The sequence below is a fragment of the Phaseolus vulgaris genome, unplaced genomic scaffold (assembly GCF_000499845.2).
Source record: "Phaseolus vulgaris cultivar G19833 unplaced genomic scaffold, P. vulgaris v2.0 scaffold_21, whole genome shotgun sequence".
NCBI classification, from domain to species: domain Eukaryota; kingdom Viridiplantae; phylum Streptophyta; class Magnoliopsida; order Fabales; family Fabaceae; genus Phaseolus; species Phaseolus vulgaris.
The window spans coordinates 112,470-130,642 of record NW_027174090.1 but is presented as its reverse complement, the minus strand read 5'-3'; the positions used below and the strand labels follow the sequence as shown (position 1 = coordinate 130,642).

Here is an 18,173-nt window from a genome sequence, read left to right as displayed (position 1 = left end):
ACAAGCTTCATGACACAAATGGAGATACTATAAATCATCATCTTTACCTACACAAAGGCCAATGAAAGATTCCTATCTTTCTCTCTTCCATAATCTTTAGGATATGGATGACAAAAAAAGACCAAAAGTGGGCCCAAAATTTCTTGACTTGGTCCCCTATCTGCTATACCTAATCAAGCAAGTTTTTTGGATGAATTTGGCAATATGGCAATCCAGCGGTTTGGCTTTTGCAGTATGGCTCTTGATTGTCAGATAAGGCCACTTGCTACTTTTAGAACTTAGGTGTATACATGATATGTTAGAACCTTATAAATACATGTACAACCATAGTGAGTTAGTTGCATGATATATGGAAGCAGAAGATGAGAGGCACATTCTCCTAAGAGGGACTTGCATGAAGTGGCAGAGAGTGCAGTGCAGCCAAGGATGACTTGCCGGCATTAGCCAAGTTTATCACCATCGTCACTCATGTTCTTGCCGGCAAGTTGGCCTTGGCTATATTAGACTCTCTTCTTCTCATGTAAGTACCACAATTAGGCTCAGTCATAGCTAGCGTTTCCCCTCGGTATATATAAGATAAGTGCAATTCTGTTGATAATTATTCTCTCTAGCCAAAGTATAATGTTTATATGCGAGTTTAACAGTGTTAAATGTCCCTTTCTTTTGTTGTCATTTTCTTTGACCAATAGAAACATGAAGAACAGTTAATTGAACAGGTACATTTTGGTGAGAGCTGAAATTTAAAGTCTGAGCTAATAACTGCTGATGGAAAAGGTGATGAACATATTTATCTGTATCTATGATATTTTGTATTTAAACGTGTATTTCCATTGTGATGCAAAAATATAATATGCATGCGTGAACATATGTTGAAGTTTTTGTACATGAGGAGCTACCTAAAGTCGGGCAAGATTTTATCACTTATCTGTCACCTAAGGCTTTTGTAGGTGTTAAATGATGATTTAAGTATGTGTTTTAAGGTTAATTTACCAAAGAAAATTATAAGTGATCCTATCTTCATGGATTGTGAGTGAGCAATTGTGTAAAAGCGTGAAAAAGGTTCTAAGTCCCTTAATGGGGTACTTTGTTCTGTGTAGATATGTAGATATAATAAGTGACGCACTTTGCTGGAAACATAATGCAAATAAAGTAAGGGTATGTTTTAATGGGGGTCCACAAATTGGACCTATACTATGAACCTCCAAGGTAGATGAGAGAAAAGATGTGTTTGATAATGGCTGAATCAGTGAGGGGCAAACAAAAGAAAATGACTGAAAATGATGGCTAAATTGGTGTGAGGGGCCAAACATAAGAAAATGACTGAAAATGATGGCTAAATTGGTGTCTTCTTTGATATGTAGTTTGAAAACACTGAAAGGAAGTATTAGATATCTCACTTAATAAAGTATATAACTAAATAGAAATTGAATTTGGAAGATTAAGTTAAGGTTAAATTTAAATTTTAAGATGGATTAATTTACTTTAGTATATGGTGCAAGGTGCTATTATCATATCATAAATAAATTAATAGTTTTATATTTAAGATGTCTTTAAGAAGATTTTTTTTTATCAATTAACGATGAAATAAATAAAAAGGATCACTTTTGTGATCCAATCCTTATAAAAATAATGTAAAATCATGTCCTGAAATAATGTACTTCTATGAGACGCTATTACAAAGCAGTGTATATGACTCACACGAGAGTCCCATCATAACCTTAGAATACCTCCCAACCATTGTTACTACCTGTATACTTTTTTTTTATCGGCAATAATAAATAAATAAATAGGAACCATTTTAGGGGTGGTTCAACCCTTATACACGTGCCGGCCTAGAACCTTCAGACTTACGAAACAAGCCAGATTCAGGATAGTAGCCTCATGCAAACCAAAGGTTCTAAACACCAGTCAGAAAAGGAAAACAAGGCTGACCTACAGTTAACTGAAACCCACAACTAGACCTTTACTTGAACCATGGAAAAAACTTCAGAAGCATCCCCTATTCCCGCCGGTTGACCTGGGTCGTCTTTACGCGTGGCTTGTCCTCACGAGTTATGGAACCTCCGTTCTGCTCCATCTGTGAGTACCTGAAAAGAAGTGAACAAAGGGGCGCCCTCGCGGCCGTATCGGAGCACTGTGAAAGGATGCTCCGAAGGTGGTCGAAATACCGGATAGCTAGTGTTGTGTGCCCTAATTGTCTTGTGCGCACAGTGGGTGCACCGTGAAACAACTAGGGTTTTTTGGGCTCTGTGTAAACTGTCAGAATTAGGTTAAAACTCGGATCCCTTTCAAATTTCCCAAGGCCCCTTTTTATACACCTCATGTATTTAAAGCGCGTTAAAGCGCATTGAAAACGTATAAAAATGTGCCTTGAAACATTTGATACGTAAACTAAATTAACGCGTACCTTAGCAAACTTTCACTAAAACATTGATGAACACGTGCTTATTGCCACGTGTTCTTCTGACTTGATCGTTATTCTACGCAGAGGGCCTCACAGCACCGTAACCCAACTTAGGGTTATTCCATTGTGTGAGTCCTCTTTCCTCGAAGTGCATCTGGCGCGTGGGGTGACTTTCTGGGTGCCAACTCATGCGCCCCAACCTCTAGTCACTCGCCCTGGGAGTGTATCTACCTTCCTCTCGCACCATGCACCTGGTTCACTCCTGGGCATGACCCTCTCATGGGTCGTATCTATCCCGGGGGTTTCCCTGAGGTGGCGTGGGTACTTCATGAGTCAGGTTACTCCCTACTGGTACTAGAACTATGGCCTTGAAGTCACATTTCTCTTCTCTTTGTTACTGTTCTGAGCTGTCGGACCTGAGACCTCTGAGCGGTGTCGCCCCCTCCATGGTCCTTCCTACCCAAGGCCTCGCCCTATTGTCCACGTGGCACTCTGATGATGTGGCATTTCCTGAGTGGCTGACGTGACATTCCCTTGAGCGTCTGACGTGACATTCCCTTGAGCATTGGACGTGACATTTCCTGAGCGTTTGACGACATAACATTCTCTGAGCGGGAAAAGTGAGGCTTTGGGTCATGCTCTAATCTCTCGACACGTGGTTCAATCGTATGGCCAGAGCTTGGTGCCTCTTGCCCTTCAAGTTAGCGCTTAATCTCTCGACACGTGGCTCAATCGCACGGTCCCAATCCAGCGCCTAACGTTTATTCTCCCTTGCGTTCTTCTCTACTGTTCATTCTTCTTTTCTCTGAAGCTCTCGCGATCCCTCCCCTCTTCGTTCACAAAGCTCGTCCCTTTCCATTCCCAAATCACCAAAGGTATGGTTTTTCTACTCCGGTCCCCCTTGCACTTTACTGTATTGAATTCATGACTGCCTGGGCTTGCTTATTTCTTCTGCATTTTTTTGTTCTTCCCCTTTCTCTGCTTTCTCGTTCTTCCCTCTTTTCTGGATTTCTCGCGTGGGTAGGGTTTTTCTAGGGTTTCTCTTCCCCTTTCTGTCATAACCTCATTCGCTGAACCCTTCCTCTTCTTCATTCTTCAGTTCTTCTCATCAAACTATGGCGCGTACAAAAACAACGCCCAATCCTCCCCCAAAGGTCGACTATAAGGTTGAGTACCCCTAGGCCTCAGACGAGCTCTTGGCTGAGTGCACTAGCCTAACCACCGTAGAAGACGTGGTGAAGCACCAAGGTGACCCACATTTATACAACTTTAACGCCTTCTGTAGCACCCACGACTCCCACATCTCTGTTCGCCATGGCACTACTGGGGAACCAGTCTGTGTGGACAACCAGTTTAATGGTAGGAAACCCTTCATCTTCATGTACCAAGCGGTTTTCAAGCGCGTTGGTGTGCGCCTTCCCTTCACATCCTTTGAGAGGGAGTTACTCACCGAGATTAACACAGCCCCTGCCCAGCTACACCCCAACGGTTGGGCCTTCGTCAGGGCTTTTCAAATCCTATGTGGGCACCTGGGCGTCCCACCTTCAGTGGATGTTTTCCTTCATTTCTTTGAAGTGAAGAAGCAGGGGAAGAGCCTCTGGGTAAGCTTCTCTGGAATTGCCGGAAGAATCCTCCTAACCCTCTTCCAAAACTCCTTCAAGGGTTGGAAAGGCCTCTTTTTTAGGGTGTGTGCGAACAAGCGCAACCCCACAGCTCTTGATGGGTTCCCCCTGTATTGGACGGAAAAGCCCAAACTGGTCAAACCCAAATCTTTGGACGAGCTATCTTCCTTCGACAGGGGGTGTGCGAGACCTTGGTTGGCCTGAAGATCGTTTTCAACACGTTGAAGCTCATAGCTTGTGAGTTCAATGCGCGCACCTTGTCTTCATACTTTGGTAGGGAAACTTCCCCCTTTCTTTGTCCTCCCTACCCTTGCCTCTTAATCGTGCTTTCTATGACTCATGCATGCGATGCTTGACTGTTTTAATTTCTATACTTGCTGTCGATCCGCAAATTTGCCTTAATAGTAGAGTTGATATTCTGTACTCCAAATTTCCGCGTTAATATCAGCCCTAACCTTTGTTGCTTGATTTGTTTGGTGCAGCGTCAGTGATGGATTCCGCCACGCGAATTGAACTGGCCAGGTCCTTGAAGGCTCGTTTTTAGGCAAAGGGCGGCGCCTTCAGCACCTCCCCTATCCAGTACAATCTGTTGCCACCATCTCCACTACCCCATACTGCCGAAACACCCAGCTCTCCCCATTCCCTACAAACACCAAACTCTCCTCTCACCCTCCAAACACCCAAATCACCCCCTCCCATTGCTACAGCCCCACTGGCTGTAGCTGGCACTCCTCCTACAGCCCCCCTTGACAAAGGCAAGAGGGTGCTCACCATCTCCTCCGAGGATGAAGACTTGGATGTGGGACCTGCCTATAAGAGGAGGAGGACGAACCGTATCGTTTACTCATGCTCCCCTTCGCCTTCGCATGGGGGTCTTTGATGAACAACCCTCCCAGCGCCACGTCTCCCTCGCCATCTCCTTCGTCACTAAAAGTCCAGGAGGAGGGGGTGGTGGAGTCTGTGCCTTTACTGATGGAGGAGGGCCCAAGCTCACCACACGATGAAAGCCAAGCCTCCAAGACTAGACGGTCTAGCCTATGATGAGGAGCGTCTAAACTCAAAAAGGAGCGTCTAGCCCATGAAGAGGAGCGTCTAGGCCATGATGAGGAGCGGCTACATAAGGAGCGTCTAGGCCATGATGAGGATTCCTTCTAGACCGTCTAGCTTCACATACACATGGGTCAAAGCTACGGTTTTGGGAAGAGAAGACCTTTGTAATTGTTACATAAAGGCCCATTAGGGGTGCTTAGTAATTAGAGTAGTGTAGAAAGCATATTTGTGTGAACATTCTAGAAAGACCATGGAGGGGGTGAGCATAAAAACTAGACACACCCCTCCCCATGTGCTCATTTGTGCACCCATGTGCCATGTGCACCCATGTGCTTCACATTTACATTTCATTTGGCTAGCATTAGGGTTGCATTATGGTCCTCCTTAGCCTATAAAAGGAGGAGCCTACACCTTGTATTTTCAAGTTTAATGGAGTAAGGTTATGCTGCCATTTTTGTGCACAAGCTTTACTTCTCCTAGAAATCTAGGCTCTAAACTTCAATCCTTTCACCTTCTCCCTTGAGCTGGCCGAACCACTCAAACACCATACTCATCATGCACCTACAAGGCCAACACAACTCCTAGGAGGGTCTTGATCATCTCACCCATTGCTTCCGCACCTTATTTTCTACTTTGATTCAAGAAGAACACATGAAAATGCCATCATTTGGTATCATGAGCTTTGGTTCTTCAAGATGAGTAGCTCCTTGTCTTTTCAATTTTAGTTCTTCTTTATTTCATATTGTCATTTAATTTCCATACTTGTCTTGCTGTGTTTTTACATTTTAATTTGTTCTTTGTGTGCTTTGTGGAAGATCCAACCGAAGCACTCTTGTTCATTTGATCTTGAACAAGTTCTTGTGCAATTTGTGATAGGATTCCATACACCTTTGTGTTGCTATTTTGTTTTAGGCTTTGAGTCTTTATTGCTTTCATTATTTTGCTTCATATTATGCTTTGAGTCTTTAATTTTCTGAATCTATACATGTTTTGTCAAGTCATGTTCATCCATATTGTCAACAATTCATAGTAGTCCTTTTATTTGGCTTAATTGTTTCTTGATTTTGGGTCCCTTTATTTGCTTGAATCTGCTGTTCTTTGCTCCTTTGGTGCCTTTTTAATTTTTAGTTTGAGTTCATATTGTGTTTAGATCCTACACAATTCTATTTTCACAAATTTCCATTGTGTCTAAACTTTGGTATCTTGCTGTTTTTTTGTTTCCAGTTTTCAGATTCCCCTATTTTCACCTTCTCTGTTTTGGCTGTTTTAACCCAGAAAAATATTTCCACCCATAGGAAAATTTTGATTCTCTGGAAAATGCAAGTTTAAAGTGTTATAGAAAGGACAAAAAACGAATTAGGTCAAAAGAAGCAACAGAAAAAAAATGATAAATCTTTTAAGATCAGAGTGCAAATCTGAAGCGCTCCAGCTGGCATAACCGAACACCAATTTTGCAAAATTTATTAAAACAAAATGGTGCATCCGTTTTGAGTGATTCCAAAGCCAGATTTTAGATAAGATCCTGAATATCTTGCATAACAAATTTCAGAGCCAAATTCCAAAAATACAGATCAGAATAAATCGGGGAACAAACACGTTTTTTGGCCCACAACATTTTCCAGTGGTGCTGTTTTTTTTATTTGGTCATCTAATCTAGTGCTTTTCTTTAGGAATTCTTTTTGTGTGCCAACTTTTATTGAGTACCTTTAATTGTTTGCTTTAATTTCTTGAATCTCTTTCTAAGTTGTCATATTATAAATCCTTTTGGTGGTACCGTTTTCTTTCAATTAAATTTGTTTCTTGCTTTTGTTCCTTGACCTCTCTTTTTGGGTGCTGGAATTTAACTTCTCCCTTGGTGCTTATGTGCATGGAATTTGACGTGGTTTAAGGTTTAGCCCTTGTGAATAGGTGCTGGAAATTGGAGAATTAAAGCCAACATTCTAAGGAGGAGACAAAGCCAAAGCCGAAACAAGCTCTCTTGAAACAAACACTACAAACACTTAGGAGATCAACAATCAAGACAACAAGGAAGTGCACTAACCAAAAGAGGATCAACAAAGGGAGTTCTCTTATTTCCTTTGCAACTTGGTTTATTGTTAATTACCTTGTTAATTACGTTTAGACGGTGAGTGTGTCTTCAAGGGCTCAAAGTGTCCAAGAAGCCTCACCTAGGGCCGAATAGTATAGCATTCTTGATTAGTAATTGTCACTTGTTTGTAATTGCCTTTTCTTTTGCTTAGTTAGTGACGCTTTGCATGGTTATTTTGTTAAGTTTGTGTTAAACCGACTAGCTTTGTTGATTAGTAGCTTGCATTGTTTTCTTGCATTAAAATCTGATTTCTCAACTTAATTGTGTTCCAAGTGGTTTACTAAGAGAAAGCTTTGTGTGAAGACATTGAGGGATAGTTTTTGGCTAAGGCAAAGGCTTGGTATTTAAGTAGTCCACTGTGACTCACCTCCCTTACCTGGAAGACTACCTTCTTTGACTTCCCTAAATTTTTCTCAAGGTAAAATACTTCTACACACAAAGTTTTAGTCATGTCTTCTCACTCCTCTAAATCTCTTAAAAGTGAGGTGACATCCTTGAAATCTCTTTTGAAGCAACTTACTAAGTATATTCAATCCATTTCATCTAAACAATTGGAGAATGAGATCAAAACTAATGAATTGACTAAAGCAAAGAATGAGAAGTCTCAATTTTCAAAAAAATTACATTTTCATGCATCTAGCTCTAAACATCATGATTATCTTGGGGAAGAAAGTCTTAGGAAAAATGAATATCATCAACAATTCCCTAGGAGAGCTAGGAAAGAGAGACAAGAAAACCTAACCAAGCATATCTCTCACACTCAAGCTAGAGAAATTCCATGTTTAGAATACCTTGGCAATGATCAATTAGCATCTCAATGTTTCAATGAAAGATCTATGATCTTAAGGGACAAAGATGAGAATAGTAGCCAAGAAAAAGAAGCTAGTGAGAGTGAAGAAAATGTAAAAATAGAAAAGCGAGAGAAAACCCTTGGAAAACAAAAGGCGTGAGAGAAGAGTGTTCCTTCCCACAAGGTCATTCAACAAGAAGGAAAAGTTGAAAATACATTTGAAAATATACCTCTTGTTGAACAACCTAGCCTTACCTTTTGTAAAGGAACACTTGCAAGCCTAGAAAAAAAAGAAGAATCCTTAAAAAAGGCTTGCATAGATAAAAATATAGTAGATTATTTTACATACATGCCAAGATATCACCAAGTGAAGGTCAAGTCATCTATAGGCATCTACAAAGACAATTTTTTATGTGAAGTAGTGCCTAAAGAAACTTGTCATGTCTTATTGAGACAACCTTTGCAAAGAATTGAAATTTCCATGAACAAAGGTTGTATCAACGAGACTACCTTCACACATAAAAGAGAAATTCTTCATGAAGGAGAACTCATGGGTCAAAATAGAGTTGATAAAACTCTAGAGCTTTTAAAAGGAAAATTATTGTCACCCATGAGAAAAGATGTTCAAAGACATTACCCTAGATACATTCCGTGTTTTAAAAATACATCTAAGGCGATGTCTCATGAACTCTATACTCCTTCACCTTTTGCAAATGATCCTTGGGAAGACATAAGCCTAAATTTCATATTAGATCTTCCTAGGACAACAAAAGGTTTTGATTCCATTTTCATGGAAGTGGATAAACTCTTCTTAAGAAAAGTGACAAGCCTCCATGATTTATTTTCAAAAATAAGGGATAGAGCTCCAAAATTTGAAAACATAGCTCTCCCTTCTATGCTTCACGAAATCATGAGGGACACCCACAATTCTTGGGATAAGAATCCTTTTCCTTATAATCATGCATACAATGGAGTAGTCCACAAGATTACTCATATCTCTCCATTTGAAGTTGTATGTGAACATAGTCCTCTTGCCTTTTTAAAGTTGTCACCATTTCCTAAAGGGATTATGCCTAAGGAAAAAGTAACTACTTTTGGAAATTTTAGAAAACATAAGAGGATTAGAAGGCACCTACAACCATCAAAAGGGAAGCATTGTGAGAAGTTGACCAAAACAAGAGAAAAACAAAGATGGCAACTTCACACAATTAATTGCTCTCCAAATACTCACTCTAACTCCTTTGCTTTGTTTCAAGATTCTCATAGGTTGATATTTGATCCGGGAGGACACACCTTGACGAAGCAAGAGGCTGCTATCCGAGATCAAGTTAGCAAATCTGAGGATAGATCTTTTCCCGAAGGAGGAGATGATGGACACCATCCAGCCACAACAAGCCCCCTCAAAAGCAAAAGCTTTGGATTTGAGGACAAATCCTTTTCAAGAGGGAGGGGATGATGGAGGAGGGCCCAAGCTCACCACACGATGAAAGCCAAGCCTCCAAGACTAGACGGTCTAGCCTATGATGAGGAGCGTCTAGACTCAAAAAGGAGCGTCTAGCCCATGAAGAGGAGCGTCTAGGCCATGATGAGGAGCGGCTACATAAGGAGCGTCTAGGCCATGATGAGGATTCCTTCTAGACCGTCTAGCTTCACATACACATGGGTCAAAGCTACGGTTTTGGGAAGAGAAGACCTTTGTAATTGTTACATAAAGGCCCATTAGGGGTGCTTAGTAATTAGAGTAGTGTAGAAAGCATATTTGTGTGAACATTCTAGAAAGACCATGGAGGGGGTGAGCATAAAAACTAGACACACCCCTCCCCATGTGCTCATTTGTGCACCCATGTGCCATGTGCACCCATGTGCTTCATATTTACATTTCATTTGGCTAGCATTAGGGTTGCATTATGGTCCTCCTTAGCCTATAAAAGGAGGAGCCTACACCTTGTATTTTCAAGTTTAATGGAGTAAGGTTATGTTGCCATTTTTGTGCACAAGCTTTACTTCTCCTAGAAATCTAGGCTCTAAACTTCAATCCTTTCACCTTCTCCCTTGAGTTGGCCGAACCACTCAAACACCATACTCATCATGCACTTACAAGGCCAACACAACTCCTAGGAGGGTCTTGATCATCTCACCCATTGCTTCCGCACCTTATTTTCTACTTTGATTCAAGAAGAACACATGAAAATGCCATCATTTACCAACACCAACACCAACACCCGCCGCCCCAACACCTGCCCCAGAGCTTATAGCGATTCCCCCTTCCATCATGCAGCTGACGAGGGGTTTCAATGAGAGGTTGTCGCCAGGTGAGTCTTCCGGAGTGCCACGGTCAGAGGGCATGCCTTATTATCTGGGGTCCTTCTTGGCCGTCGCACTGGAGTGGCGCGCCCAAGCAAAGTCCAAGGCTGATGAGGCACGCACCTTCCAAACTCTCCGACAGGAAATGGCTACCCTGAAGGAAGAAAAGGAGAGCCTGTGCCGTGGCTGGGCGTGCCAAGAGGAGGTTTACAAAGCCTCTTTGAGAAGTGCCCGAGAGGTCAATGCGGAAGCCTCGAAACAGCTACATGACGTAGGGCAAGCTGCCACTGAGCTCCTTGCATAGGTGGCGTCTCTCCAATCCAAAATCGTTGCTCTCGAAGCGGCGATGCGAGCTTCCGAGGCACAACAGAAACGACTTGCTGACCAATGCGCTGCCCGGGAGCAATCGCTGGAGAAGACCGAGGGGGAGCTAGCTGAAAAGATGGAGAAGCTCAATCTTCTCCAAACTGAGCATGGCCAGTTCCAGACCGAATTGAACAGGCTCCAGGTGGAGAAGGAAGTTCTTGAGAAGCAGCTAGCCTCCGGGGACTCCGCGATCGAGGAGCTGGAGAGGACCAAGAAAGAGCTTATTGCGGAGAGGGAGATTCAGGACTCCACAATCAAAGGACTGGAGCAGACCAAAGGGAAACTTATCGATGATATGGCCGATACCTTTGCAGTGGGTTTCAAGGAGGCCCTAGCTCAAGCCGCCTGTGAAAACCCGGGGATTGACATCTCCAATTGCAGCCCTTTCAGCCATATTGTCGATGGGAAGGTTGTCCCCCTCGACCTCGGGGAGTGAACTTATGCATATCTTGAACCCTTTCCCTGTAACTTGGTATATACATTTGAATTTATTTGTGATCTTGCCGGTGACTTGACTGCTGAAGGCCCCACTACGTCTAACTCCGCCTTCCGTAAGTCAGTGAACAAGACCACCAAAGAATCGTGTACTCTGAATCTCTGTGAGACTCGTGCACTATGTGAATGCTCTCTCTTCTCTCTGTGCGTAAACTAGACCCTTGTCAGTATCAAAACGTACCCCTGTAACTACGTGGAATGCCTTTATATAACCTCCTGCGCTCCCACGTTGTTCATGCACGAAGTAACTTAGCGTGTTTCTTTCGTTGGATGTCTCGTGCAACCTTTGCGTAGGTACCAGGTGCGACTTGGGCAAGCGCGCATACCAGGTACTACCTCACGCATGGGTGATCACCTCTGTCCTGCCCCGTGCAAGTTACGGGCCGAGAGGGGTTCAATCACCGACCGACTGGCTTCCTTGGACCACTCTCATGCATGGTACCGTAGAACGCATAACCTCTCCGATCTCTGATCTCCTCCTGACCACCGATCTCCGCCTGATCACCCTCTTCAAGACACACCAGCTTCCTTGGCCCACCTGTCTCACTAAGAACGGCCCACGTGGCCATCAGTCGCTGACGTCATCCCAAACCGATGACCGACCGGATCAATTTGTAATTCTGACAATTGGCTCTTGTTCAAATACTTATTCGACCTTTGCCTTTAAATCCTTGTTTGCTTTAATTTCTCTTACACCTTTTATCTGTTTCTGTCTTCTTTACTACATCGAATGTGTTTCCCTCGATACATCTCTTCATCGCTTCAGCTTTAACTCTTTAGGTAGCACGTGACTTCTTCTCTTGTTCTTTCTTTCTAAGTCGTACCGCCTACCCTTCTCTTGGTCTCTTCACTCAGAAACTGGCTTGGCCTTCGTATCTGCGAGGAGTCTTCCTCATGAAGGCGTCGCTTGCCCCGCCATTGCCCAAAAAGGCAAAGGTGGATTTAATTTCACGTACTTTTCTGGCCTCTGGCACTTGTGCTTTCACGTTTCTTCTTCTTCTTGCTCTCATCTCTTCTCTGGCCTCGACATCGCTCGAGGGCGAGGAGGACTTATCCTTACCTGTACTGGGTGTCCACGCTCGATGAGAGACCTGCTCTGGGTGTCCTCATCGTATCTATACACTTTGGACAAAAGTCGTGCTCTGGTGCCCTCGCCTATGGAGAGGCCTATACAATCAGCGCCGTATCACCCATGGAGTGTCTAAAACACCAGTGCAACTTAGCCTTTATCTCTTTGCGTTTAGCGCCCACGCCTGAAGAGAGGCCTACTACAGCAGCGCCGTATCGTCCTCAGGGTGTCTAAAGCACCAGACACCGGGGCTAGTTATTCATACCTAAGGAGGTTGCGTTCCGAAGGAATCCCTTAACCCCTGCTCAGGGACTAGATATTCGGATTTTAACTTACACTGACATCTGGTACCGAGTTAGCTTTTATACTTGAGGAGGGGGCGTCCCGAAGGAATCCTTTAACCCTTGCTCAAGGACTAGGCATCCGGGTTTTAACTTACATTGACATCTGGTACCGGGGCTAGCTATTCCTACTTGAGGAGGGGGCGTCCCGAAGGAATCCCTTAACCCCTTCTCAAGGACTAGGCACCTGGGTTTTAACTTACACTCCACATACCTATTATCTTGCTTTGTGTCTGACCTCCGCCTCTTTATCTGGCGATGCCTACTTCTGGCGACGTGTTATCTTGGCGACGCCTTATCTTGGCGGCGCCTCATCTTGGTGACACCTTATATTGGCGACGCCTGATCTTGGCGACACCTTATCATGGCGACGCCTCATCTTGGCGACACCTTATCTTGGCGACGCCTAATCTTGGCGACGCCTCATCTTGGCGACACCTTATCTTGGCGATACCTTAGCTTTGTCTTTGTTCCTTTGATCTTTGATCTTACATGAAAGGGAAAAACTAAGGCAGGAATATCTTAAACTTTTCTTTTCTTTATTTGGGTGACCTCGTTAAAAAAACCCCGGGAGGGAAAAAGAGTGTATGTCCCCTTTACAAAATTTCAACTGAAATAAAACTTTAAATTCGCCACATTCCAACTACGTGGGATGGGGCCTCCTTCTAGAGTCTCTAACTTATATGAACCATTCCCTTTGGATTTTATTACTCTGAACGGTCCAGTCCACTTGGGAGACAACTTGTTTTCCAACTCGTAAGGGTGAGCCTTCCTCATGACCAGATCACCAACCTGAAATTCTCGCAGCTTCACCTTAGAGCTGTCTGACGCTCTACTATTCTCTTCACAGCCTCAGCCGTAATTCTCGCCTCTTCTCTTGCTTCGTCTATCAAATCCAGGTTCACCTTCCTTTCTTCGTTGGACTCTTCTGCCACGAAACCTAGGAAACAAGGCGAGCTCTTGTGGATCTCTACTGGGATCATGGCGTCTGATCCATACTCTAGGTTGAAAGGCGTCTCCATGGTGGAAGATTGGGGCGTGGTGTGGTAAGCCCATACGATCCTTGGCACTTCTTCCGCCCACGCCCCTTTAGCCTTCTCTAATCTGCGTTTCAAACCCCTCAACAAAACTTTGTTTGCTGACTCGACCTGCCCATTCGTCTGGGGGTGTTCGACTGATGCAAACACCTGCTTAATTCCTACTTCTGTACATAGCTTCCCCAACTGTTGGCTCGCGAACTGGGTGCCATTTTCTGAAATGAGACGCCTCGGCACCCTAAAACGACACACAATGTTCTTCCAAAAAAAGTGTTGTACCTTGTGCGCAGTGATCTGTGCCACTGGTTCTACCTCTATCCACTTGGTGAAGTATTCGATTGCAACGATCAAGTACTTCACCTGCCTTATCGCCAATGGGAACGGGCCTAAGATATCAATTCTGCAAGTATGGAAAGGCCATGGGCTGTATATGGATCTCAGTTCCTCTAGCGGCGCCTTGTGCCAATCAGCGTGCATCTGGCACTACTTGCAACGCTGGGCGTATCGCACGCAGTCCTCTCTTACTGTTGGCCAGAAAAACCATGCACGTATTACCTTGGATGCCAAGGATCTTCCTCCCACGTGGCTCCCACAAATACCTCCGTGGAGTTCAGCCATTATCCTGGTGCACTCGTCGCCACTTACGCATGTCAAGATAGGGTGCGTAAACCCGTGTCTGAATAATATCCCATCCACTAAGGTGTACCTTGCGGCGTTCCTCTTAACCTTCTTGCCTTCTTCTGGTTCCGCTGGGAGGATTCCGTCCGCTAGGTATCGCCTGTAAGGGGTCATCCATGTGTCGCCTTCCTCCAAAACACATACCTGTACACCCTTTTCTTCTTCTGGCGAGGTCGTGTAAGTACTGATGTAGGGTGCCCTCGCCGTATCTTGACTCAAAGAGCGATGGTTCCTTGGCTTTCCTCTTACTGTACTAACGTGAAAAACATCCACCCTGTTGTCCGCAACGAACTTTCGCGGCGTTTTGAGGGTCTCTTGGATTACAGTCCTCTGCCTTCCCCCCTTGCCTGAGCTGGCCAGTTTGGCAAGCAGGTCAGCTCTGGCATTCTGCTCCCTAGGGACATGCACCAACTCAATCACAGCGAAGGCTCTCTTCAACACCTCGACGTAGCTTAAGTATGCGGCCATCTATGGATTCTTTGCCTGATACTCCCCCGTTACTTGCCCTGTGACCAATTGTGAGTCACTCTTTGCCAGGAGGCTCTGAGCACCCATTTCTTTAGCCAAGAGCATCCTAGCAATCAACGCCTCGTACTCCGCCTGGTTGTTGCTCGCTTTGAAGGCGAAGTGTAAAGCTTGCTCGATCAACACTCCATTAGGCCCCTCCAAGATTATTCTAGCGCCACTCCCTTGCTGGTTGGAAGATCCATCCATTGAGAGCATCCACTGTGACCCTAACTCCACTTCTTGAGGGTCTCCTCCTGGTGAGAGCTCTGCCACGAAGTCAGCATAGACTTTCCCTTTGATGGACCCCCTGGGTTCATACTGGATATCAAACTCCGACAGCTCTACCGCCCAGCGAACCATCCTCACTGCTACATCTGGCTTTTGAAGTACTTTCTAAATGGGGAGGTTTGTCATCACCACCACCGTGAAGCTGTGGAAATAGTGGCGGAGCCTTTGGGCTGAGAACACTACTGCTAGTGCAACCTTCTCTAGCGACTGGTACATCAAATCTGGGCCTTGCAAGGCCTTGCTTACGAAGTAAATGGGCTTCTGCACTTGGTCTTGCTCCTGGACCAGCACAGAACTAATGGCCCACTCTGTTACCGCAAAGTATAATCGGAGGGGGACGCCTACCTGTGGCTTGCAAAGCACTGGTGGCGTCGCCAAGTACTCCTTCAACTTGAGGAATGCTGCTTCACACTCATCCGTCCATGCAAAACGGCTATTCCTCTTGAGGCATTGGAAATAAGGGCGGCCTTTCTCCCCTCTAGCAGACACAAACCTAGACAAAGCTGCCATCCTCCCAGTCAATTGCTGAACTTCTTTAACTGAGGTTGGGTTCCTGATGGCTATAATAGCTGCACACTTATAAGGGTTCACCTCTATTCCCCTTTCAGTGAGCATAAATCCCAAGAACTTCCCCGCTTCCACGCCAAAAACGCATTTTTCTGGGTTTAATTTGAGACGATACTTTGATACGGTAGCAAACAGCTCTTACAGATCCGCTGTGTGCTGCCCTCTCTCATCTGAAGTCACCACCAAGTCATCTACGTAGGCCTTCACGTTCCTTCCCAGCATGGGTGCAAGGACTTTGTCCATCAGCCTCTGGTAGGTGGCGCCTGCATTTTTCAACCCAAATGGCATCACTTTGTAACAGTAACGTTTCGTCTCTGTCATGAATGCCGTTTTTCTCTCATCCCTGGGATGCATCTTGATCTGATTGTAACCTGAGAATGCATCCAAGAAACTCAGCATCTTGCAGCCCGAGGCGCTATCCACTAATGCGTCGATGTTGGGCAGTGGGTACGAATCTTCGGGGCATGCCTTGTTCAGATCTCCATTTCCCATTCGCCTTCTTCACTAGAACTACGTTGGCCAGCCATTAAAGGTATTGTATCTCCCTAATGTGCCCAGCGCTTAGCAGCTTCTGCGTCTCTTCCTTCACGACGAGGCATCGTTCTTCGTTGAACTTCCTCCTTCTTTGTTGCACAGGGCGAACCTTGGCGTCCATGGTAAGATGGTGGCACAAAAAATCTGGGTCGATGCCTGGCATGTCCTCCGCAGTCCACGCGAATGCATCTAGGTGGCGCGAGATCACCGCAGTTACCTCTTCTTGTTCTTCCAGGCTCAAGAAGCGTCCTAATTTGAACACCTTACCCCCTATCTGTCTTTCCACCACGTTGTCTACTGGTTAGGATTGCTCACTCTGCACGTTCTCTGAGTGGGACTCATTCATGGAGTCTTCTTCTATAGGCATCGCCCTGTTGGATGCATCGGGCATCGCCTCCTCTGACTCTTCTCCCATGGGCGAGGCTTCTCCATATACTTCTTCCATTGACGAGGCGTCACCGTTTCTCTCTTCTGTGCGTGCATCTTCTATAGGTGTCGCCCCTGCAGGTATGACCTCGACAGGCATGGACTCCGCGGGGGTCGCCACTTGCACTAGTCCTAACTCTACTCACGAATCTGAAACTGGTGGTCGTTCAATCACCATGACCACACCTCTCTTCGTCTTCAGGCCATTTTCATAACACTTACGGGCCTCTTCCTGATCTGACTTGATTACGATTACTTTGCCACTAAGATCTGGTAGCTTCATCTTCATGTGGTGTGTGGAGGACACTGCCCTTAATCTGTTCAAGGCAGGTCTGCCTAACAAGACGTTGTAGGCTGAGTTGGCGTTAACCACCAAGTACCGGATGCTCTCAGTGCGCGACGTCGCTCCATCAGTGAACGTCGTTCTCAGCTCCAGGTAGCCACGTACCTCCACTGGGTTATCTGCAAACCCGTACAAGCATCCAGTGTAGGGTCTCAGCAGGTCAGGGGATAACTGTAGCTTATTGAAGGTCGACCAAAACATGACGTCTGCAGAACTGCCCTGGTTGACGAGAACCCTATGTACCTTTCTTCCCGTTGTGACTATTGAAATGACCACGGGGTCATTATCGTGTGGGACGACATCCCGCAGGTCAGCCCTTGTGAAAACGAGGTCTGACTCCCACGGGTCGTCTGGAAATTCCTCAACAACTGAACTTACTGACCTCACATATTTCTTACGTTGAGAGGCAGGAAAAGCCGCCATAAATGGTGTGTACTTCTCCGTGAGTCGGGATTTCGTGCACTTGACCTTCCTCTAGTGTGGTCGTGGCTGTGGTTGTAGTAGACCCAGCGAGATAATCTTTTAGGAAACCATTCTTCACAAGCTCATCCAACTGATAGCCCAGCGCTAAGCAGTTGTTAATATGGTGCCCGAATGCTTCGTGAAATTCGCACCATGATTCTTTGTGAGGTCCCAACACTTTGTCAGACTTCACCAGTGGCCTCAGCCTGTCAGCTACGTTGGGCACAACGATGAGGTCTTTGAGTTCCACCACAAAATTGTGCCTCAGAGGTTTATTTCCCTCTCTCCTTCCTTCTGCTCGACCCCTAGGCTGGGTCTTCCTTGCCTCTTAGGTGCGCATCCTGTCTTGGTTCTTTCTTTCTGTAGCGGCTTCGTGGACCCTAGCAGGTTGTGTGAGCACTTGCGCTCTTGGGCGTGTGGGTGCAGCAGTCGTGCACTTCTCGTAGGCCTCACCCTCAGAGGCAATGTGCTCTATCGCCCGACGCCTTACTTCAGCAAAAGTCTTGGGTCGGCTGCGATTGAGTGACTTGCTGAAAGACCCATGACACACCCCTTTCCTGAATGCGTACACGATCATGGGTTCGTCTGTGGTATCCACCTTCACCACCTGCGCCCTGAAGCGGCTTATGTACTCTTTTAGAGTCTCACCTTGATACTGCTTCACGTCGAATAGGTCGTATGAAACTGGGGTTGGGGCCCTATTGGCTAGATACTGCTCTCTGAATAGCCGCGAGAGCTGCGTGAAAGACGTGATGTGACCCTCTGGGAGGCTGATGAACCAATCCATGGCCATTCCAATCA

At 45.4% G+C, this 18,173-nt stretch overlaps 1 protein-coding gene and 1 long non-coding RNA gene across 3 annotated transcripts; one reads left to right on the top strand and one right to left on the bottom strand.

Moving 5' to 3' along the window:
• Positions 1 to 533: 533 nt before the first annotated feature.
• LOC137817230 (uncharacterized) lies at positions 534 to 9,952 on the top strand. Of its 2 annotated transcripts, none has more exons than XR_011081942.1 (2): positions 534 to 774; positions 6,972 to 9,952. It is a non-coding gene; the product is annotated as an uncharacterized lncRNA (long non-coding RNA). The 2 variants fall into 2 exon arrangements; XR_011081941.1 differs by lacking the exon at positions 6,972 to 9,952 and adding an exon at positions 4,509 to 5,527.
• Positions 9,953 to 16,709: 6,757 nt separating this feature from the next.
• Positions 16,710 to 17,333, bottom strand: LOC137817220 (uncharacterized). Its single transcript, XM_068620469.1, has one exon. It carries the CDS (start codon positions 17,331 to 17,333, stop codon positions 16,710 to 16,712), a length of 624 nt encoding a protein of 207 aa, XP_068476570.1.
• Between the last annotated feature and the right edge of the window lie 840 nt (positions 17,334 to 18,173).